The 21,742-nt window shown below is 56.7% G+C and overlaps 3 protein-coding genes across 8 annotated transcripts in view; 2 read left to right on the plus strand and 1 right to left on the minus strand.

The window, feature by feature from the left end:
• Window positions 1-15,000, plus strand: part of NHERF1 (NHERF family PDZ scaffold protein 1) — a 17,292-nt gene extending 2,292 nt beyond the window's left edge. Inside the window, exons 2-6 of the mRNA XM_046675882.1 lie at window positions 9,138-9,299; window positions 10,165-10,318; window positions 12,564-12,604; window positions 13,763-13,852; window positions 14,091-15,000. Of these exons, the coding sequence (XP_046531838.1) occupies window positions 9,138-9,299; window positions 10,165-10,318; window positions 12,564-12,604; window positions 13,763-13,852; window positions 14,091-14,279 (636 nt within the window). The 3' untranslated portion in view covers window positions 14,280-15,000. The remainder of the gene's footprint in view (window positions 1-9,137; window positions 9,300-10,164; window positions 10,319-12,563; window positions 12,605-13,762; window positions 13,853-14,090) is intronic.
• A 2,054-nt stretch (window positions 15,001-17,054) lies between these two features.
• NAT9 (N-acetyltransferase 9 (putative)) lies at window positions 17,055-21,149 on the minus strand. 6 transcript variants are annotated; one of them, XM_046675883.1, is made up of 7 exons: window positions 21,121-21,149; window positions 20,383-20,468; window positions 19,369-19,478; window positions 18,665-18,808; window positions 18,002-18,061; window positions 17,709-17,803; window positions 17,055-17,593 (listed from the first exon to the last, which is right to left on the minus strand). In XM_046675883.1, the coding sequence occupies exons 1-7, from the start codon at window positions 21,145-21,147 to the stop codon at window positions 17,459-17,461; spliced, it is 657 nt and encodes a 218-aa protein (XP_046531839.1). In that variant the 5' UTR covers window positions 21,148-21,149; the 3' UTR covers window positions 17,055-17,458. The 6 variants fall into 6 exon arrangements, with proteins under 6 accessions (XP_046531839.1, XP_046531840.1, XP_046531843.1 ...); XM_046675884.1 differs by having other exon boundaries at window positions 21,030-21,138; XM_046675887.1 differs by lacking the exon at window positions 21,121-21,149 and adding an exon at window positions 21,062-21,083.
• Window positions 21,150-21,310: 161 nt separating this feature from the next.
• TMEM104 (transmembrane protein 104) overlaps window positions 21,311-21,742 on the plus strand; it is a 64,138-nt gene continuing 63,706 nt past the window's right edge. Inside the window, exon 1 of the mRNA XM_046674658.1 lies at window positions 21,311-21,393. The gene's annotated coding sequence lies outside the window, so the exon portion shown is untranslated. The remainder of the gene's footprint in view (window positions 21,394-21,742) is intronic.

Here is a 21,742-nt window from a genome sequence, read left to right on the forward strand (position 1 = left end):
CCCCCCCCCCCCCCCCCCCCCCGCCCTAAGTTGCAGTCATGTTCAACTCCTCCCATTGCCCTTTTGGTTTTGCTGCTGGCTGTGTGGGGAGGGGTTCTGGGGGAGAGCCCAGAGTGGAGGTTTGACCTAGCGCGGAAGCTCCCGCCACACCATTTGAAAAGACAGCGGTGCCTCCACTCTCTGGGTGAACACAAAATCGCCCCCCCCAAGATGGTGGCGTGACACCCGTATTTGGGCGCATTTTGTTAGGCCAGGAGAAGGGAGAGAACCACCTCCAGCCAGTCCTAGGAACACCATCACCAGGCCTCTTGGGTTTACGGTCAACAAGCAAGTCCCAGAACTTCTCTGAGCCTTGGTTCTCCCATCTGTAAAATGGGGGTGGTGGATTACAGCGGTACCTGCCTTCTCTAGAATTTTACAAATGTGGGAAGTACCTGAGCCCCTGGTGGATGCTGAATTGAGCTGCTTTATGCCCAGGCACTTGAGTCCCAGCTCTGTGCAAGGACTCCTTCAGCCTGATACAAAGCCAGTCAGCACTGTTAAGACCCTCTAGTAGGACATGCTCATGAAATCTGGTATGGTGGACATGCAGGTGACCCATTTGTCATTGCAAAAAAATGTTAATACACATTCTAAGAGTTATTTTTTTCCCCCAAAAGCCGTCCGTTATATAAAGCATTTGTGTTTTACTAATTAGTTTTAGCCTGAATTTGCAAAGTAGGGACTGTTACTAGTTTTCGTAAGTTAAAAAGGTGTTAAGCGGAAAAGTGCCATGCAGAGAGTGGGTGGCAGTGACAGGTCATTGGGAGGACCAGCCGAGTGGAGAAGGATCAGGGCAGAGGGGGAGGGTGCCTGTAGTTTTGGTCTCAGAGGAGGGGGAGAGGCACTTCCAGCTCTGCCCACCTCCAGGCATGGGGAGAGAGGAGTAAGGCCCCCACTCACAGCCCCACAGTCACAGAATGAGGCCTGAACCCTGGGCTTGGCACTTGGCACAGGGACCCACAGTGGCAGGTGGGCAGGCCTGGGCCAGCTCAGCTGTGCTAGCTGGGCCACCTCGAGCCAGGTTTCCTAACCTCTCTAAGCCTCCGCTTCCTCTTGTGTAAGGGGGAGGCGGTAGCCACTGCCTCGCAGGGCTGTGGGGATTACGAGAGGATGTCTGGAAGGCCAGTGGCTTGGTGCCTGGCACGAAGGGAGTGCTAGCACACGCTGGTTGCTGGTTCTTGAATTCATAAATACTTCACAGTGACTGTGACATGCCCACCCATGGGACAGCTAGCCCTGGATCTGCCTCTCTCGTTGGACGAGTACAGCTGTGGCCAAGTGTGGCTCTCAGCAAGTGCTCGATCAGGGTCACTGTTGCTGAATAATCCTATGTTGCTCCACAGCCCTTTGCGATCCGGCAGCCTGCTCTTGCTACCACCCTTCTGGTGCCACCCCAGTCCACCAGACCACACTGAGTGTCCGATTCCCTTCCAGCACGCCATGCTCTTCCAGCCTTCACTCCCGATGTCCCTCAGCCTGGGAGCCCTTCAGGCCCCTTCTCCTCCAGGCATGCTCTCCAAGACCACACATGTCTCCTGGACCCTTTTCTCGGCCCACAGGCAGAATGAGCTCTTCCTTTCCTCACTTTCTCCTGCTCCCTGTCCTTCTATCTTTGATCACTCTGAACACACAGTATTTGAATCATCTGTTCAAGATGTCCTCCTCTACTGCCTGATGAGTCCTAAGGCTTATTTGTGTTTATATCCCCAGCCCAGAGGAGGGAGGGGCTCAATAAATAATTTTTGAATTAACGAATGAATGCGTAACAGCCATCGGGGACCTTTGGCCTGATTCATCTCGGGCAGCACACCTGGCCTGTTTGTGCCTCCAGCACACCCGGAGATCGAAATTCCAGATAGAACCTACCTGCTCCTTTTTCTTGTCTACCAGCAGCTTCCATTTTAAGACTAGAAGGACGAAGTCTGGGCTTCAGGGTCAGCCAGATCCCTGTGTGAATCCCAGCTCTGTCGCTCCCTGGCTCTGGGACCCTAATTGTTCATTGTTCCCTGCCAGCCTCAGCTTCTACCTCTGTGAAGCGGAGACACCAGCCCCCGCCCTGCAGAGTTGTTGGGGAGATTCGATGAGATGATGGGGATATGAAAGTACCCATCTTGGGCTGGACTCTTGCTAGACCTGACGCTGATCTCAGAGGCAGAGATAATGCAGGAACCCCAGGTAGCAAGATGGGTGGGTGGGCACAATTAGCTGGCACCTTACCAACCTCTTTCCCAGGGCAGGCCATTTCACACTGACCACGTTGGAGCCCGGGAGGGCAGAACAGGGTTTGAGCTGCAGGATGGTTTGGACTTCAAATGGACAGGGTGTGTGATCGTTTGTGTGTGGTTCCTCTTAAGCCGCATATTTGGGATGTCTTTCTCCCGTGGTGTAGCTCCTGGTTCTTGCCTTCGGGTTCCTGGGAAGTTAAATCAGTAATTCTGGAAGGAATTCTCTGGGAGAGGCAGAATGGGGCTTACTTCCCAAAGAACCCCGTATGTTTAAATGGGGCCCCTTGTCTTCTTCCTCAAACTTCCCATCCCTCGGGTCCCTGGGAAAGTAGGGGAGCTCTTAGAATTAGGGGAAGAAGGGGCCCAGCCAAGGTCTTGGGGGCGCTGCAGGCCTCTTACCGAGGGAAGGCAGAGTTCGAGACCCCACTGGTAGCTGCTCCTCTGCTGTCGCTGCTCTGCGATAGAGTGGCCCTACCGGGGGAGGAAACCCAAGTTTCTAGCACCGAGCCCTGTGCCATAAAGAGATCTGTATCCTTTATATTGATTCCCCCATGACAGCCCCACAAATTAGGTATTATTTTCTCCATTTTCTAAGTTGATAGTAATTCTTCAATAAATGATAGCTATTATTTGTGTCTGGCAGTGTGCTACGTACTAGACATGGCTTATCTCATTGAGTCCACACAACTACCTTATGAGGCATGTGTTAGCCCACCTGTCCACACGTGGAGACTGAGGCTTGGTCACTTCAGGTGGGTGGCCCCAGGGCTCTCAGATATTGAGCCCTGACCGCCTACCATGCTTGTGTCTTGGAACCCCGCTCGCTCTGACACCAATGTCTATAACCATTCTGCCACACAGGTGGGTTGGGCCTGAGGGCCTGCCTCTCCAGCTGGGTGTCTCTGCCCTTCAGGTTCTGGGCTATACAAGAGCCATCACAGTGGCATAAATTCAGGCTGCTTGAGCCAGCTTCTTGCAAAGGTCCAGGTGCTTCTCTCCCCAGGGGGTGTCCTTCAAGCACCATCAGGAAAAATGTCAGCCTTGACGGAAGGCCTCAGCCCAGAGGGACAGGCCCCTGGCCCCATCCCTTCTCACATGATGTATTGGGCCAGAGGGCCAGAGTCTGGTGACCAAGTCTGTACCTCACCCCCAGCCCCCACGTCCTAAGAACCTGCGCTTGCTGATTCTGGGGCTCCCCTGTAGCATAAAGGGCCCACCTGGAGGCTGACCATAACTGTTGGCCTTGGCCTTCCTTCCCCACCCCTCGGGGTGGGACAGTTCACCATGCCCCTGGACCCCTAGGCAATCTTTAGGTCCTGTGCCCTAGAAAAGGACAAGTGGTACAGGTTCAAGTGCCGCTCACTGCTGTGTGTCTGAGGCCAGAGCTCTGACTTCCCAGAGACACAGGCTCCGGCCTCTCCCTGTGCGTGCTATAAGGTCATGGGTGCCCGATTCGAACAAAGGCCATGGGTGCATAGAAGAATGTTTGGGGCTGACGGTGTAATGGTTGAGGGTGAGACCTCTAGGATCTATGCGGGTCATTGTGGCAGCCACTAGCCACCTGGGGCTCTTAGGACTTGAAATGTGCTCGTCCAAATTGAGATGTGCTGTAAGTGTAAAATGCACACCAGATTTTGAAGACTTAGTACAAATAAAGGGATGTAAGATATTCCATTAATCATTTTTTAAATGGATTACATGTTGAAATGATAATATTTTGGATATATTGTGTTAAGTAAGATATTACAATTAATTTCTCTTGTTCCTTTTTACTCTTAATGTGACTACTAGGAAATTCTAATTACCTGCCTGACTGGTGTCTGTTTCTATTGGGCAGTGCTGCTCTGGACCTGAGTTCAGAGTCTGCCTCCTCCGCCCATCAGCTATGTGTACTTCAGCAGTTTACATGACCTCTTTGAACCTGAGTTTCCTCGTCTGAGAAAGGAGGGCAATAATAATTCCTGACAGGGTTATAATTGGATTTTAACAAGAAAATGTACACAAAGCTAGTACGTGCTTGGCGCACGGTAAGTGGTCGGTAAACGGTGGCTGCTGTTTCTTTCACAAGCTCCCTGAGAGTCTTTACGCAGCCTTTTGGGACAGCCCACGGGAGTTAACTCCTGTGACTTCTGGGAGGAGGGGGAGTGATGATGGTGGAGTGCATGGGGCGGCCAGCCTGGACAGCGTCCAGCCAGGCAGCAGCCCACGTACCAGCCTGCTCCATCCCAGGCTTGCCCAGCCCTGGGGAGACCTGAGCCAGACTCTCCCTCTGGTGGGTCTCTGGCCAGCACCAGGAGAAAACAGCCAGAGGGAGAGCCTGGCTCAGGGCCCTGTGTGTCAGGGGGTGTCGAAGAGGCAGCCCCCACTTTAGCATGTGTCCCCCCCTGGATCCCAACCTCCCGGGCACCAGGGAGGGACCTTCCCACTGAGAGACAAGAAGCATAAGATAAGAGCCTGAGTAGCTCCTTTCTTGCAGATGGACGGGCCCAACATTCCTCAGCCCGCACAGACCTGGGGGACATCCTGCAGGGTGAAATGAAGCCACATCAGGGCTCTAGGGCAGGGGTCAGCAGCAGCCAAGTCCTTCGTACCTCCCCTTGGGTGAGGAGAGGACACCTGGGGCCTAGAACTCTGGACACTGGTCTGAGCTCCTGGTCACTTCCCAGGCTGCCCTAAGGACAGTTCCCCCATGCTGCCCAGTCACATGTCACCCCCAGGCAGGACTGGCTCTCTCCATCCTCAGTTCCTTGAAGAGCTGGCACCGGACCCAAGCCTGTGTCTCCAGAGTCCCATGGAATAGACTGAGCTGCCTCCCAGAGCAGCCATGTTTCCTTACCCCCAACCTACCCCTTGTCCCCTACCCCACCAGAATGCCAGGGCTCCTTCCCCGCCCATCCCCTTCTGCCCACCCTGTTTTGTGGCTGGTTTCCTTGGTGGGGTAGCAGAGCACCATTCTTATTTGCATAAACATGAGCCCTTGGCTGGGGCTGGGCTGGGGGAGGGGCAGTCTTGGGAGGTGGGGGGTCACCTCTATTGTTCCCCTGGTCACCCTGGTTGTCTTCCTGCTCCTCCAGCCCGCCCCTTCTGGGGCCCAGAGCTGGCTGGCCTGCGGGAAGCAGCCTGGCTGTTTTCTATAGGACCCATCACCATGGCACTGACCAGGGAGGGGCTGGTCCAAGTGGGGCATTGGCCCCCAGCCGCCCTCCCCAAGGAGGAGCAGGGAGTGGCCCTGGGCCTGCTCCCCAGAGACGGTCACCGGGATTAGGGTATCGACTTTCCCCAGCTTTCCAGGTGGCTGCTGATGGTGCCTATTGAATTCCGTTCCCGCCGTCCGCTCCCTGGGCTGTGTGGGTGGAGGTGACTGGGCGGCCACTTGGGGTGGGGCTGGGCTCCTTAGGGGAGAGGAGGGATGGAGGGAGGCAGCCATGGCAGGCCCATGACAGGATTTGGGACAGCCTAAGAACCCGAGGGTGGGAGAAGGGCCCATGCAAAAAGTCTACAGGCAGCTCTCTGGTCAGGATCTTTTCTGGAAAGCGGGTCTCATGTTGTCTGGAAGTGAGAGACTCAGACCCATCTGGCCCCCAGCTGCCCCAGCCGCCCCAGCCCATTTGCACTGCCTATTGGCGACCATTGCTCCATGTTCCTTCTTCTCGCTTCCAAGTTTCTGCCAGTCTGCTCACTGAGCAGATCCTGATTTTTACTTGCAAGCTGTCATCGTCACTGGGAGACCCACCTGAGGCTCTGAACACTCTGGGGCCATGTTCCCCTTGAAGTTGCTCCCCTACCCCACCCCTCACTCTGGAGCTGGCACCATGGCACAAGGCAGCTCCTGGGGGGTCACACACCAGGTCCAAGATGGCCTGGACTTTCCATTTATCCCTTTTTCCCAGAGGCAGAACCCCGGCATTGCTCTGGGGGCACAGGCCCAGGAGCAGTGGTGGCCAAGCTGCAGCCAGGTGCCTAGCCCTCCCCATCTTCTCATCTCAGTGTCAGACCAGCCCCCTCCCCCACCCCCGCCAGGTCCCCAGGGAGGCTGCCCCCAGGGACTCCTCCTGCCAGCACCAGCCTCCACCCAGGCTGGGATGGGCTCTTTTGATGGGCTGACTCAGCAGCTGGCAATGACACCTCCTGGAGACAGCTCGGGGAGGGGTGGAGAGAAACAAAGCTGGACTCCCTGCAAGAATGGGAAGCCTTTGCCCCTTCCCGTGGGAAGAGAGGGAACCTCCAGGGACGTGGGAAGGAGGGAGCTAGATGGGTCACCAGGCAAGGGGTCCTGGGGTGAAACGTGCTGAGGATCGGTGAGGGACGCCTGCAGCACAGAGCCCTGGGCCTGAAGGTGGGCATCACAGGGCAGCTAGTGCAGCCAGGGGAGCACTGGAGCCACCAGACTGCCCCCAGCCCCGTTCCAGCCCAAACCCAGCCCAGGCCTGCTTGCTGCTGCTTGCCTATCCCAAGCTTAGACTGCAGTGCTGGCTGCGAGTGGCCCTCAGCACCGGAAGGAAGGCTGTGGTTTCATCAGCTCCCAGCCGCCTCCCAGCAGAGACTGCCACCACTGCAGGGAGAGCAACCTGGGCGTTGGTGACTCCTGTTGAGGAGCTCCCAGTGGGCCTTGTCCCAGTCTGGACTTGGGTCCTTAAGGGCCAGCCTACAGATGGTGGACAGAACGTGGGTTCCAAGTCAGAGACGGGGTTGGAAATCTGGCTTCTCCACTGTAAAGCTGTGTGACATCAGGCAGTGGGCTTAACATCACAAGTCTCAGTTTCCCCATCTTGACAACGGGGTTGACCAGCCAGGTTGCTAAAGGAAGGCCCTTTGGAGTGAGGGGAGGCGGGGAGCAGCAGAGAACATTGGATTGCTCCCTCCCTTCCCCGTGATTCACCCTCCACTTTCTCAGGGTGACTTGGGAGCTCAGCCTGGCTGGGGCCGAAAGCTGAGCCTGCCCTGGTGGTGGCAACTGGTCAGACCTGTTCCTGCTCACCTCAGCCTGGAGGGAGGGCTGGGCTGGCAGCTTTGTGGAGGGATTAGCTTGAGGGGAGAAGAGCCTCACTACTCCTGGAACCAGATCCCGTTCCTGGAGGGCTGTGGGGGTGCCGCGCAGCCGCAGGCCTCAGCATCGCCATCGGCAGGCCTGCTGGGAGTGGGCCCTGCAGTGAGGAAGAGGAGCCGGTGAGGAGAACTTGGGAGAAGAGGAGGGTGCTTCACAGCCCCTGGAGAGAGGGTGCCTCTGCGGGCCCCCCACTTTTTTATGCTCACTGCATTGTCTTTGCTGTTGTTTGTGATGAGGGGAGGCTGCCGGAAGGAGGAAGGCGAGAATGGCCAGGAGCCTTTAGCCCAGATTAGGGTAAGCAGAGGCCCAGCCCTCACCCTCCTTCCTGTCTTGGCCGCTCCACACCCCCCACCAACATCCTGAAACACAGAAGGACCCGCCCAAGCATTTAAAGGAAGGCACAGTCGCCTCCCCCGCCCCAGCCACCCCCCTGAGAGCGAAGGGGTGGGACTGAGTCTCTCCCCCAGGATGGCAGCTGCCTCCTGGGGCTGGCAAGTCAGGACAGGAGACCTCTAGGCCCTCATGGCCTTCCCCACCCATCCCTCACCTTCCCTACCCCAGCTGGGGATTGAGGTTTTCACAGCAACCTGGCACCCCACCCCCACCCCCACCCCCCCAGACTCTCTCTTCTCAGCTGCATGTGACTCTTCTTTAGTATTAGCAACCATGGGAAAGTCTACATGTGCACAGGGATTTTACAGTTGTAGTGTTTCCACGTATGTTAATTATCTCACTTGGCCTCACCGCATCCCTGGGAGGCCGGCAGCACTAAGAGTGGCCTATAAATGAGGAACCCAGGGCTCTCAGAAGAAAATTACTGCCCCAGGTGATGTAGCTAGTAAGCAGGGAAGCTGGAATTTGGGCGAGGGCTGTGGTCCTGGCCATTGCTCACTGCCATTGCCTGGTGTCCCCAGTGATAACCCAGAGTTAGCAGACTGGCTGCTGCAGCCCTGCCCCTGGCCTGGGAGGAGGGGGACAGGGACCCCAACTCAGTCCTTAGGCTTCTGGCCGAGGTTTCAGTTACTCGGCCCACTCACACCCGTATCCCCTCCATCATGTGAACATGTCCTGGGGCTGCAGCTTCTAAGCTAAGCTGCTTAAGCTGGACCGAAGACGGTGAAAACCGTTTTCAGCGGAGTGTCTGAATGCTCCAGAGAGAGACGCCTGTGCCCTTTCAGTAGGCTGCCCTCTCCGGCCATGACCACAGCTACGCTGGGCCCCTTTCAGCCCAGCCCTACTTTTCCTGGCCCTCTCCTTTCAGCCTCCTTGGGGACCCACAGAGGTTCTGTTGCTGCCTTTGCCCTCAGCAGGACCAGCCTTGGAAGGGAGGGCTTTACTGTAAACATGCTGATCAGCGTTCAGTGAACACCTGCCTCTCTCTCCCCTGCTGCAGAGAGCGGGGTCCAAAGGGCCCAGTCACAGGTGCCAGGTGCACACACCACCCCCGCGGAGGGCCAGGCTGAGCCATAGCAGGGAGGGATGGGGCAGCAACCAAAATAACGTGATGAACCTTAGAATGTCAAAAGGAGAAGACACTTGAGAGCTCATCAGGTCCTGCCCCTCATTTGCCAGAAGAGGAAACTGAGGCTTGGACAGGGGCAGTGTTCTGCCCAGGGTCACCGAGGCAGTTTGCTGCAACGCCGGGTCTCCATGCAGGTCCCCTGAGTCCTGGCCAGCATTCTCTCCCATTGCTGTGTCAGCTCTGAGCAAACCTGCATTATTCCCAAATCTTCCTTGGTGGGGAGGTGGGGTCAGGTACAGGGCAGGGAGGCTGGGACCCAGGGTGATGTGGAATGGCCGTGGACCCTCCTTTATCCCCACAGCGTGAGCTTCGGCCTCGGCTCTGCACCATGAAGAAGGGCGCCAATGGCTATGGCTTCAACCTGCACAGCGAGAAGTCCAAGCCAGGCCAGTTCATCCGGGCGGTGGACCCTGACTCACCCGCCGAGGCCTCAGGACTCCGGGTCCATGACCGCATTGTGGAGGTAATGCCTCTCACCTCTTCCCAGGGTCTTCCTTCCTGACTGCCTCCCTACAGATAAGCAACCCTTGGGGCAGCTGTCACACCATCTGCTCCTTGTTACCCCATGGGGCCCAGGCCGCCTATAGATGCCAGATAGATGGATGGATGGGGGGTTGGGGGAGAATGGTTGGTGGGTGGGCAGGAGGGAAAGAAGGAAAAACAGGTGATGGATGGATGAATGGACTGACTTCTTTCCTGCCCCCACCTCCCCTGGGCTCTTCTTCACCGAGCAGACACGCTCAGCAGCCCATGATTCAACTGTCCACCCAGGTAGAGGTCTGGGGCCACCGCCGGGGTTTCCTGCCTGAGGCCTCCATGTCAGGCACAGGGATGTGGGCAGGAGGGTGAAACAGGTGCATGCACACACTCTTGTGCTGTGCTCAACGGGAGAGGAAACGTGAATCAAATGCCATGGGCAAGTCCCAGAATCTCAGTCTTAGAACCTTAGAGCTTGAAGATCAGCTCTCCCAAGACTTCTCATTTTACACTTGAACAAGCCAAGGCTCAGAGAGGGAAGTCGGACAGTGAGTATGTAGAGAAGCCAGGGCCCAGCCCGGGCCTCCCAGATCTTTCCCATCTCATCTGTCAGAGCTGCGTTTGTTTAGTCTTGTCGGATATTTTCTTTGACTTTTCCCATGTGTGCTGCCTCCCCATCTGACTGTCAAGTGGGAAGACCACTCGGCCTAGTTCAGGACCCTAAAGGCAAAGGGGGGCTGAGTGTCCCCACATTGCCAGCTGGCCAAGGATGAAGAGGACCACTTATATTTCTTCCACCTACCCACCCCAGAACTGAGGCCTGTGCCAGTAACTCCTGCCCCCACCCACAGGTGAACGGGGTCTGCGTGGAGGGCAAGCAGCATGGGGATGTGGTGTGCGCCATCAAGGCTGGTGGGGACGAGACCAAACTGCTGGTGGTGGACAAGGAGACTGATGAGTTCTTCAAGAAATGCAAAGTGATCCCGTCTCAGGAGCACCTGAATGGTGAGCTGAGTGGGGCAACAGGAGGCCCCCAATCAGAGATGTGAGCCAGTGCTCTAGACTTGACTGTGTCCCAGGTGAGGGGTGGGCAGCTTCCTGCCTCGAAGCTCCCTCCCTCTCCTTCAGGGGAGGCCCAGAGGTGTGGGTTGGGAGAGAGGGGCCTATGTCAGAAGAGGAAGCAGGGATTGGCAGTGGTCCCTGAGGATGGCCTGGGCCCCACACTCCACCCCCAGCAAGTCCTCAGGGCAGTGCTGATGCAAGGAAAGGGTTAACTCTGGGGAGGCCTCCAGGCTTTGCTTCGTCAGATCAGAGTCCAGTGACAGGGGCCCAGTGCCTCCCCCTCCCTTCTCTCAGGTTGTCTTGGAAACCCAGGCTTGCTGGCTCTAGAGAGCGGTGGGTGCCCCCTCGGTCCCTGGGCCCTTGCCCTCCCCAGCCCCCACCATCACCCTGCTAAGCCTGGCACCTCCCCCTGCCAGAGCCCAAGCCAAACAGGGCAGGGCTGCTACACTGGGTGGGGAGAAGTTCAGCTGTGCTCTGCTGTCTGGTCTGAACTTTCTCCCTGGGAAGATGGCTCCTGGGGGCATGGAGGAGGGGTGGAACCTCTTCGGACTTTGCAATGGGTAGGGCCTCCCTGAGGGTGTCAGGGTTATAGTTGCAGGGTGGGGGGACAGGGTCCACACTAAGGTCCTCTCACAGACTTCGATCCCTAGCTGGAGGGGCCTCTTGGATCTCAAGGTTCTTGGAAAGACAATGGGTCCGTTGAAATCCCTAGCAAACTGGGCAGAGGAGGTGGGCATCACCTTACCCTTGTCTCTCAAGCTTGTGGAAACCAGGTAACTCAGATACTCCCCTTCCTCAGTGACGGGTGAACTGAGGCCCAGAGAAGCCCCAGTCTTGCTTTTGGGGACATGGTGTTCGGGAAGACTCAGCTGAAATACTCAGCTCTTCAAATACCTTCCCCTGCCTCCCCCAGCATCCTTCTCCCCGACTCTCAGTAGTCAGCCCTCAGAAGTCCCTCCCTCTTCTCTCTCTCTCTGGTTAGGGAGGAAGAGCCCTAAGAACTACAGTGACTGCAGCCTCTGGCCAGGGGACCTGCACAGGGAGGGACTGGGGCAGGTCTCCTTCCCAGGTGTCCCTTGGGTTCTCCAGGGTGGTGTCCTCTCCTCATTCCTCCCACCTGGATGTAACTATCCCCATAGAAGAAGGCCCTCCCCTCCCAGTGGCTGCCTCCTGGCCACAGTGAGACAGCCTGGAGCTCGTGGGGAAGGGGCTGGCTTGCGGGGAGTGGCAGAGCATCCCTCTGCCCCTGCCCAGCCGTTGTGGGAAGGCTATGGGTGTCAAAAGGGCAGAAACGGTGAGAGTCAGGTATGGCTGACTGCCCGGGCCCTGGTCCAGGGCAAGGGGAAAGATGCTCATTGATGTTAAGCTCAGAGTTCAGAAGGCACCCACCCAGGTTCACCAGTCCCTGGAGGTGGAACAGCCTTCCTTGCAGTGACGTGGGGCCTCTATCCTGAGTGAGTCCAATGAGGGTGACCCCAGGCTGGTGTTCTCTCCTCTATGACCCCTCCTGCCACCACCAGGTTTTCCATTGGCTGGGGAAGGGCACACCCAGGACACTTCTCTGAGCTCTCTTGTGCCTTCATCTCCACGTTGGCAAGTGGCCAAGGCAGGTACTAACCATAACCTGGGTGTGGTTCCAATTCTGATGACACCATCATCACCTAGGAAGCATTTAAAAAATGTTGATTCCTAGGCCTGCCCCAGACCCACTGAATATGCAGCTCTGGTGCCGAGGCCCAGGAATCTGTATTTCTAACAAGCTTCCCCAGATGATTCTTAGGTAGCCAGCCCAGAACTTCAGCTCCATCTAGGACAATGCTTTTTTTTCAAACAGCTCAATACCCATTAGTGGTTCATGAGATTAATTTAGTAGGCAGACACCAGCATATTTTTTTAAATGAAATTGAATAGAAAACATCAAAGAGCTTTGCGATGCAGTGAGGATAAGTTGTGGGGGGATGTAGTAAGGGTAATTTGTTTCGTGAAACTTGTGTTACACACATGCACAATCTTTGTGTCATTGGGTCACCAAATGTACTTATAGGGGGTTGCAGGCAAGGCACTTTTAAGCACTGACCTCGGGAACAGGATCGAATTATCTGCCCAAACCCCACAGCTCTCGCCTCCTCTCCATCCCCATCTCCCACACTCCAGGACTCACCTCTGCTCTTTCTTCCTCCACCTATAGGTCCTTTGCCCGAGCCCTTTACCAATGGGGAGATCCGGAAGGTAAAGGCAGACCCCCTAACTGCTTCTCTGGCTCTCAGCCCGGGGGCTGCGGGAGGAGGGGGAAGGTGGCATGGTGGGGAAGAGGAGAGCTGTCTGGCTCAGGTTGGAACTGCGGTTTCCAAGCTGCTGCCTCCTGAGCTTCAAGCTGTGTAACTATTGGTGTACCCCTCGGCCCCCGCCTTAGGGCCAAGCATCGGCAGGGAGAGGCCTGGCTGGGCCCCTCTGCAGCCCGCCATCCTGGGTGACAAGCCCTGCCTCCAACTCCCCACTGTACAGAAGAGGCCATTCTTCCCCCCAAGAACAGAGCTTCAGTGTCTGGCCGCGCTGCCCAGCCCCTGCTACTTCCAGTCTGGGTTGGAAGAACAAAGCCCCTCCCCCCTCCTCCCTGGGCAGAAGGGAAAAGAAGGCAGTGGAGGCTGGGGAAGAGATGGTGGGGCTGGGTGCCAGCTGAGGCCACAGAGAAGCCCAGGCAGGAGCTGAGCGCCAAGCCTAATCCCTGGCCAAGGCCTTCATTCCGGGACAGGCCTTCTCAGAGTTGGACCAGGAGCAGGAGCGCTCTGCAGGGTCTGCTCAAAGGTTCCCCTTCCCCAGGGGCTCCTCCTGGGGGACACAACAAGGGGGGCAGCCCTGACCACTTGAACCCTCTGTCACTCAACCTATGGGTCTAGAACTCATCCACCTTATTCCTTCAGAGCCCTTCTTGGCTGCTTTGGGGTTAAGGTTTTAAGATTCCTGGGGTCAAGCCCAAGTAAACAGGTGGGCCACAGGAGGTTCAGGGAGTATCACATGCCAAGCAAAGAGGCCCTGGTGTCCCCACACTCCAGAAGGCGCGTCTTGGTCACTGGCCTAAAAGGCGAGCCAGCCCTGAAAGCTACATTGGGAGGACTTAAGAGGAGTGAGCAACTCAGCTAACCCCACAATGGTCCCTTCTACCTAGGTGGTGCAGCTAGCTGCCCTCTGAGCCTTGGAGGAATGTAAAAATGTAAATCTCTCTAGGGGCCCTGGCAGGCTCAGGCGGTGGGGCTTTGGTGTGTAATGGCAGGGCCGTGAGTGGAACTTCTCAGACCAAGGCACCTGTCTTCCCTGGGAACCCCCTTCCTTGCTCAGGACTTCCCCACTCCATCCTCCACCAACCCACAACCCTCCTCTCTGTGCCAGGAGAACAGTCGTGAAGCCCTGGCCGAGACGGCCTCCGAGAGCCCCAGGCCAGCCCTGGCTAGAACCACCTCCAGCGATACCAGTGAGGAGGTAGGCTGACTGGCTAGGTGGGTGGGGGGTGGCGCTGGTTTACAGGAAGCCCATTCCCAGGCCACACTCATTTCTGGCACACCAGCTGGCCTTGGAGGTCACATGCTGAGCCACGTTCTGTTCTTGTGACCTGGCTTCCCTGGGCGCTGCCCCAAGGGAGCCACCTCGCCGAGACTGAGGGCCCAGATGCCTCGCTGGGTGCTGACTCCCGCTCTGTGCCTCCCCCTCCTCTTTACAGCTGAATTCCCAAGACAGCCCCAAGAAACAGGACTCCACAGCACCCTCATCTACCTCCTCCTCTGACCCCATCCTGGACTTCAACATCTCCCTTGCCATGGCCAAAGAGAGGGCCCACCAGAAGCGCAGCAGCAAACGGGCCCCGCAGATGGACTGGAGCAAGAAAAACGAACTCTTCAGCAACCTCTGAGCGCCCCTCTCACCAGCCCCCCAGGAAAGCTGGAAGGGCTGGCCACTCCCATACTGCAACCTAACTCCCTTCCCCTCCTCCCCACTTACCCCCAAATCGACATACAAATCAGCACCAGCATCTCCCATCTTGGCAAATCTGCTTTTTCTAGAGAACTATATTCTTCCCTTACTACAAGGAAAGTGAATGTTTTTCCGTCCTGCCCCAATCAAAAAGCGGACTCTGTCCCCCTCCTCCTCGCTGAGTGCTTCAGCCTACCAGCTGTCCCCTTGCCACCCCATCTGGGACATCACTGGGACCTGCACCAAGCAAGGACTGGACTGGTTGAGAGGTCACCTTCCCTCACGACCCCAAGTGATGACTGGGTCCAGGGTTGATCAAGGACTTGATTACAGCGACAACATCTCAGAGTGGACAGGAGTGCATCATCCTGAAAGTTGTGGCTTGGGCGTTTTATTTTTGTTCATTTGATTTTTTTTTTTTTTTTAAAGAGTGCAGTATCACAGAGTTTAGAGGGATTTTTGTTTCTTTGATTAACATGATTTTCTGGGTTGTTGCATCCTGGACATAGCAGCAGCCCCAGCCTTAAACTTTGTTTCTTCTCCTACCCTAGAGACCCTGGCAGCATGGGGAGGGTTTGAAGATGCCCAGCCCAGCCCTGAGCCAGGCACCACCATTATAAGGAAACTCTGTCAGAAATCCAACTGATTTCTCCAAACCACCTCAGCCTCTGTGTCTTCCTTTAGAGCTCTGGCCTTGAGAAATGACAAACGGGTGTTCCTAGGGTGGCCTCTGGCTGAGAGGGTAGGGTACAGCTGGAGGGAGAGGATGATCCAGGGCTCCCTCCCTAGCCTGGGCATGGGAGGTGAGTAGCTTTAATCAGGCCTCGAGCCTGTAGCTGCCCAGGTGTCCAGGCTGTGAGCCCCATGGGAGCGAGACCCACCCAGCTCCTGTGTACTTCACTTGGTGGTCAACATGCCTGTGCATGCTGGGGCTGCCCTATAGGGATGTTTTTCAGGGAAAGTGGGAAGTGGGGGCTGAGCGCCACATGCTCAGAGGGCTCTGAGAGGTCCTCTAACTCCAGGAGCATTGAAAGTGAGAGGCCCTGATGAGCTGGGTTCGGAATGCAGAGACTTGCCTTTAATCTCTCTGCCCACAGCCAGCGGGGTGCAGGATTCCCAGGAGTGGCCTGAGCTGGCGCCAGATACTCTATCTTATCTGGCCATGGACCCGATTGGAGGGCAGTTGTCCAGGCCTAGGGGACAACAAACCTGGCCCACTGGGCCCTGGGATATGCCATGTGGTAGTTAGGGTGGAGACGACCTTCCAAGGGTGAAACGCCCCGCTCCTTCACAAGAGATCCGTGCCCCTGGCACCTGAGGCCACGTCCTGGGGGTCTGCCAGGGTGGCCTGCCAGAGCTGAGGCTGCTGGGCTAGGAGGTTCCAGGGCAGGTGCTCAGAGAGAAGGAAGGGAAGTTGGCCCCGGGCTATTCTCCACTCAACCAGGAGACCACTCAGAAGCCAGTTTCTAGGACTGAGGAGAAGAAGAAGAGAGTGAGCCAGGGAGGGGACCTGGGGAGCCCTTGGGGTTGAGAGGACCAGTCACTATCGGACCATCTTGGCCCCTTGTTAGGGTTTGGATTCCACCAGCCTTAAGAGGAACCATCCAAAACCCTCATCATGGAACCAGTCGCCCCAGGCCCTGCTTGGCTGGGCCTGGCCTGCCCCTGTCTACCCTTTCACCCCTGATGGAGGGCTCCCCTATGGGGCTGTGGAGGGGCCCCTCTCTACATCACCTGCTGAGTGGGGAAGCTGTAGGGACCTTTGACTCTGGTTAAGCTGAAGACAGGTGGAAGGAACAGGTGGCTCAGCGGGAATGCCTATCCCTGAGGGACCGGGGCATAGTACAAAGGGGGCCCAGCAAGCGAAGCTTGTGTCTTAGATCCAGGCATGTTTTTAGAGTCTAGTTTTTCACATGCACACCTGTGTGAGAGCCAGGATCAAGGGGACTGGGAGGGGAAAGCCTCAGCAATAATTCTGGCTCTGCCATCTCAAACTCTTGAGGCCTTGGGCAAGTCAGTCGCCTCAACTTGCCTGGGACTGTTTCCTCCCCTCAAAATGCCCTAGGTGCCCTCAAGAGTTTTTCCCATGACTGTGTTTTGAGACATGCCGAGCCTTTCTTGATAGCCACCCCAGATTATGACAGTGCACAAGGGACAGGTAGAAGTCAAAACGTGGCCCCCTTGCTCTGAGGTGGGGAGTCCTGACCGGGCTCTGCCTGTTAAGCAGCGGGTGCCGGGCAGCCTGGCCATCCCGAGCCTGTGCCTCCGGCGCCCCCTCGTGGCCTTGTTAGGTGCAGCTGCTCCCAGAGGTGGAGGGGTAAGGGGAGGAGAGGGTGAGGACACAGGTGCCTTCCAGAGGGTACCGCTGAGTGGCCTTTGCTTCCTCCTGCAGCCCCTGCAACTGAGCAGGAGGCCCAAAGCTTCATCAGCAGAGGGGTGCTCTCAAGCCACAAGGAGCTGTATTCCAAACTAACTTACTCAACACTCAAAACTGGCTCCAAAGGAGAGAAAGAAGGAGTGGGAACGCTCACCCATTTTCCAAGCCAGCTGTCTGTCCTTCCATGATCCACCTCATTCATTTCCAAACCTTCCAGGGTCACACCCAGCCTGCTTCCGCAGGACAAGAGGACTGAGCTACCCCCGCCCCATTCCTACCACACTGGCTCAGATGCTGCAGGCTTCCACACAGGCCCAATGAGAACACAGGGAAAGCTGGCCGTACAGTGTGCTTTACTGCTGGCCAGGGCTGTGCCTCTGGCCTTGCAGGGGAAAGGGAGGTCCTGCCCATTCACCAGGCCCCCTTCATCTCCAGCTTACCCCCACCCAGCCTCCTCCCGTGGATTCGTGCTGTCCACTCCAGGTTCTGAGAGTCTGAATCCAGGTTTGGGCAGGAGAAGGGGCTGGCCCTGGAGTCGCTGCCAGCCTGAGGGAGGCCAAGGCAAATCCGACCTAGAGTTTGAAAGGCCCCGAAAGGAGATGCCCAGCCTGGAGTGGGGCCAGGGCCACTCTGCCCTGCAGGCCCTGTCCATTCACCTCCTGTTGCAGGGTTCTGCTCTTCTGGAGTGTGTGGTCCTGACACACCCGTTTACACAGGGTGGCTGCCCACCAGGCCAACTGTCAGTGGGGCTCCAATGACCCATCTCTGTAGGGCTTCTCTTCCACGTGGCTGGTCTGCTGCAGAAGCCACTGCCGCTCTGGCTCACTCATCATCAGTCTGAGCGTCACCTCCTGGAAGACAGTGCTCACAGCCACCTATGTGAGCCAGAGGGAATAGGGACAGCTAATTGACAGCCACAAGTTCTGGCCCCACCGGGTCCATCCCACCACCCAGACGCAGGCCTCATCCTCCCTTCAGCAACATCCTTACCTGCTCAAAGTGAAGTTTTCGGAACATCTGAATGCTTGGTTCATTTCCTTCCCCAATTTTAGCCTCAAACTTGGTCAGACCCAGCCTGGTCACTCCTCCCAGAGATGAGACAGAGGGACAAGCTGCAGGATGAAGGAGCACCCCTCCCTGTCCGCCCCTCCTGTCCCAGTTCGCAGTGGAGGCACCTATCACCTGCCCCCACCCTTGGGCCAGAGGCCGGCTCACTCCCAACATGCCCTAGCCTTTACCTGGGCCCAGCTACTTGCCCACGTTGTCCACTCGGACTCTCTTACCATAAGATAGCATCATGAGAACAGCCTCAGTGCCGAAGCCCTTGCCCCTGCAGCTGGGCTCTACGAGAAACAACAACAATCACTGACACCACGTGCCAGGCTCCAGTGCAGGCACCTGCCAGGTACGATCTCACTGAATCCTCACAACTCTAATTCATAAATATTATCACCATTCTGCAGATGAGGAGACAGGCACAGAGGAGTTAAATGACTCACCAGAGGTCTCACAGCTTGGACACACCCAGTAACCTGACCCCAAAGCTGACCCCTTAACCTCACTGTGCTGCCTCATGAGGACAAGCACATAGCCCCTTAGGAGAAGGCTGGGAACCAAGAAGGCATGGAAACTGGAGGGGCTCCTCCCACAGCATGGGAAGATGTTCCAGGGAAGATCCCTTATTTTTGGAGGGTTGGATGGGGCACCCTGAAGTTTGAAGACCCTAAAGCCAAAGGTTAAATTCACACCTAAGCATAAGACAGGAATAAAGTGAACCACCAGGTAATGGGGTACCAAGTGGCAGTCTGCCCCAGCCAGGGGCAAGGCTCCCCAGTGCCGGAGCCTCCCACTGAGCTCTCTGAGTGCCCCATGCGGCCTCACCTGGCTTAAGCTTCCTTAGATCTGAGGGCCAGAAGGTGGGGAAGGCAAGGCCAGGTGAAACGAACCTGCAATCATGACCTCAATCTCCCCCAAGGAGGGGTCCCCTCGATCTGTGAGGAAGAGGTTCACATCTCCCACCATGCAGCTCTCTTCGGTGGCAGCTGGCTGGGCCTGCCACTTCTCTGCATCCAGCACAATAAAGGTACACTCTAAGGAGGAAGGCAACAGGGTTATCACCTACATTCCCCAAAGAAGTGCAATGAGGACAGTCTTCCTACCCAAGCCAGAACTACCATCCTCTCCGAGTCTGGCGGGATGACAGGGGGGCCAGAGCTTCCTTCAGCTGACTACAAACCCCTAAGTCTGCCTCATGCAAGAAACAATGGCCTTCTCCAAACAGCAACTGTATTCGCAGAGAGCAGGAGACCCAAAAAAGAACAGTAACCACACAGGGCATGCGGCAAGAGACGTGAGGCAGGGTCTCAATTTACAGCCAGAGCCCAAAATGCTTTACTTTCTCTAAATTCTTCCAAGCCTGGGGCAGTGAGTAGGGAAGAAGACAGAAGCATCAGCCACAGAGACCAGCTTCCGTGGGCATCAGAGTATAACAGTTTCGGGCACCTTCCAGGCTTTTCACAAAGTGCCTTTCACAAGGTTTCTGTGGTCCCAGAAAGGCTACAGCAGGGAACGAGAAAGGGAGGGAACCTGGCGGCTGCCTCTGGAGTCAGCCCTCCCACCACCAGCCCAGCCTGGGGCCTCCACTTCTCACTGTCCGCATCCTCCCGCCAGCTGTGCTGCATCGCATATTCCTGCTCCAAGGTCAGCGGCTCAGACGCTGTCAGACGCTGCAGCTCCTCTGATTTCATCCACTCATGGTATCTGCAAGGACAGAAAGATGGCCTTCAGCATGCAGGAGTGATTCAGAAGCATGGGTCTGACATTTATGAGATGAAGACATGGATGGTAGAAAGGAGAACCCCACAGGCTAACACAGGGCTCACAGAAGAGCCAAAAAAAAGGGTTATAATTGCTCCTGAGGCAGAGGGCCACAGGCAGACCTAGAGGCAGGCTAGTCCTACAAGAGAACAGAAGGAGGAGTCCATTCTATCTGTCCAGCTTCCTGTCTCAGGGGTCCATGCGGGGGAGCAGTCTAAAGCTAAACATTCCTCAAATTCCTGAGGGGAAGTATATGGCAAGCCGATCTCAGCAAAGAAGGCTGGACAGACGTCCACAAAGGCCGGGCACCAGGAATCCCCAAAAAGAAAAACTACAAGTAGCGAATACACCCCTATGCTACCATCATCTCAACCTACCAGGCATTTGCCAACTGCCCCCACAGGAGTCCCACCCTGTGACTCAGCCCTGGCTTTTCAAAACAGTAGACATCATAACAGCTCAGTTTTACGACAAGCTAACATTTACTCTCCAAGAACTGAGCATATTCACTGGCACCAGGAGAATGTCACCAATTTACAACTAGGTGAGAGGACAGTATCTTTTTTTTTCTTACACACATTTAGTTTACATACAATAATTCCTTGCTGAAAGGCCAAAAAGGAAGCTGAGAGGGTGAAAGGGAAAAACAGGGGGATGGGTGACTTCCCCCAGGGAAATCATGGTCCTCTGCTTCAGTTTTCACTTTTTCCTGTATGTAATCACTTCTCACACCAATGTTTCTCCTTCTCAGAAGAAACAGCCTCTGAGATTTGGACTAAAGAAGGCTGACCCTCCTCGCTGCGCCCACGCGAGCTGGCTTGCACCTCACATCAGGTGCAACGGTTACCTAGGTACATGCTCTGAGGTGTAGGGTACCAGCGCCACCTTCTTCCCCAGCAGCAAGATGTTCTGATTTAACCTCATGGTAGCAGCCTGCGGGTGGGGAGGGCAAAGACTTCAGGACCCTGAGCCTCCTCCCACTTAGGATGGGAGCCGCGCTCTCAATTCCCTAAGTGCCTCCTAGAGCTAAGTTGTCAGAAGAGCCTCGGTCCTTCTTTCCTTCCAAACTCTTCAGAGAACAGGGACTCTAAACCCCTTGCAAGAAGGGGAACCGGCCTGGTTAAAGATAATTAAACAATCCTTTACTCGCATCTTAAGGAGCCAAGCCGCAGCTACCATCTCGGCCAGCGCCTTCCGCCCCACCTCCCAGAAGTTCGATGCCTCAAACCTAAGCACCAAGACTTAACCCCACAGCTCCCAACACTTGCCCCAGTCCTGAGACTCCACCCCAGGATCAACTTTCAGCCCTCTCTTAAACCTATCTCCAACCCTAGCGACTACCCCAATGGGCTCCGGCCCTCCCTCTTCCCGCCCCCCACTCAAAACTCCCAGGCACCTTTAGGGTGAGGCAGGCTTAAATTCTCAATCCCCTCCCCTCTGTGTGGAGCTACCGGCAACTCTCCTCGAACCCTCCCCCAACGCCTTCCTGCTAACCACCAGGGTCCCGGAACGGCCAAGTTTACAACCACTGCCGGCCGATGAAAGCGTCCCCAGCAAAACGTTCCCAGGAGCCCGGCTTCCCCACCTGGCCGACAGCCACCCCCTCCCGCATGCGCCTGGGAGCGCACTCCGCCCACTTCCGCCACGCAGACGGCACTGCCAGGGCCCAATCCCAGTCCCGCCTCCGCGAGGCTCCCAATCAGCGCGCGACGCCCCGCCCAAAGCGCGTGCGGAAAAGGGTGGGCTCCCGGCGCAGGCGCATGCGCGCTGTGGGCGCTGGTGCAGGACAGCTGGCGCCGGGAGCAACCAAGGGGCCGGAGGCGGCGGCCGCGGCAGCCCGGAGCGAGCTGCGCTGCAGGTGTCGGGCCGGGCGGGAGGGTGGGGTGGGATAGGCTGGGGCGGCGTCAGACTCGGGGTTCCTCCAAGAGGGAGGAAAAAGCCGCGGGCAGGCTCGGAGCGGGGCCCTTGAGAAGAGGGAAAGGCTTGAGAGTGGGGAGCCCCACGGCAGGTTGGGGGACAGGGAGTGGAGGCCCCGTTAAAAAGGAGAGACGTTGGGTCAAGGAGTTGGGTTGGGAGGGCTCCTAGGAAAGCCCCCAGCCCCTTGCCCTGGGCGGAGGAGGCAGTTGCTTGGGCTGCCCTGTGTGGTAGTGAGCTCGCAGTTCCTGGCCTTAAATGGGGATTGCCACCACAGAGTGAGTAAAGGGCGC

Source organism: Equus quagga, chromosome 11 (assembly GCF_021613505.1).
Source record: "Equus quagga isolate Etosha38 chromosome 11, UCLA_HA_Equagga_1.0, whole genome shotgun sequence".
NCBI classification, from domain to species: domain Eukaryota; kingdom Metazoa; phylum Chordata; class Mammalia; order Perissodactyla; family Equidae; genus Equus; species Equus quagga.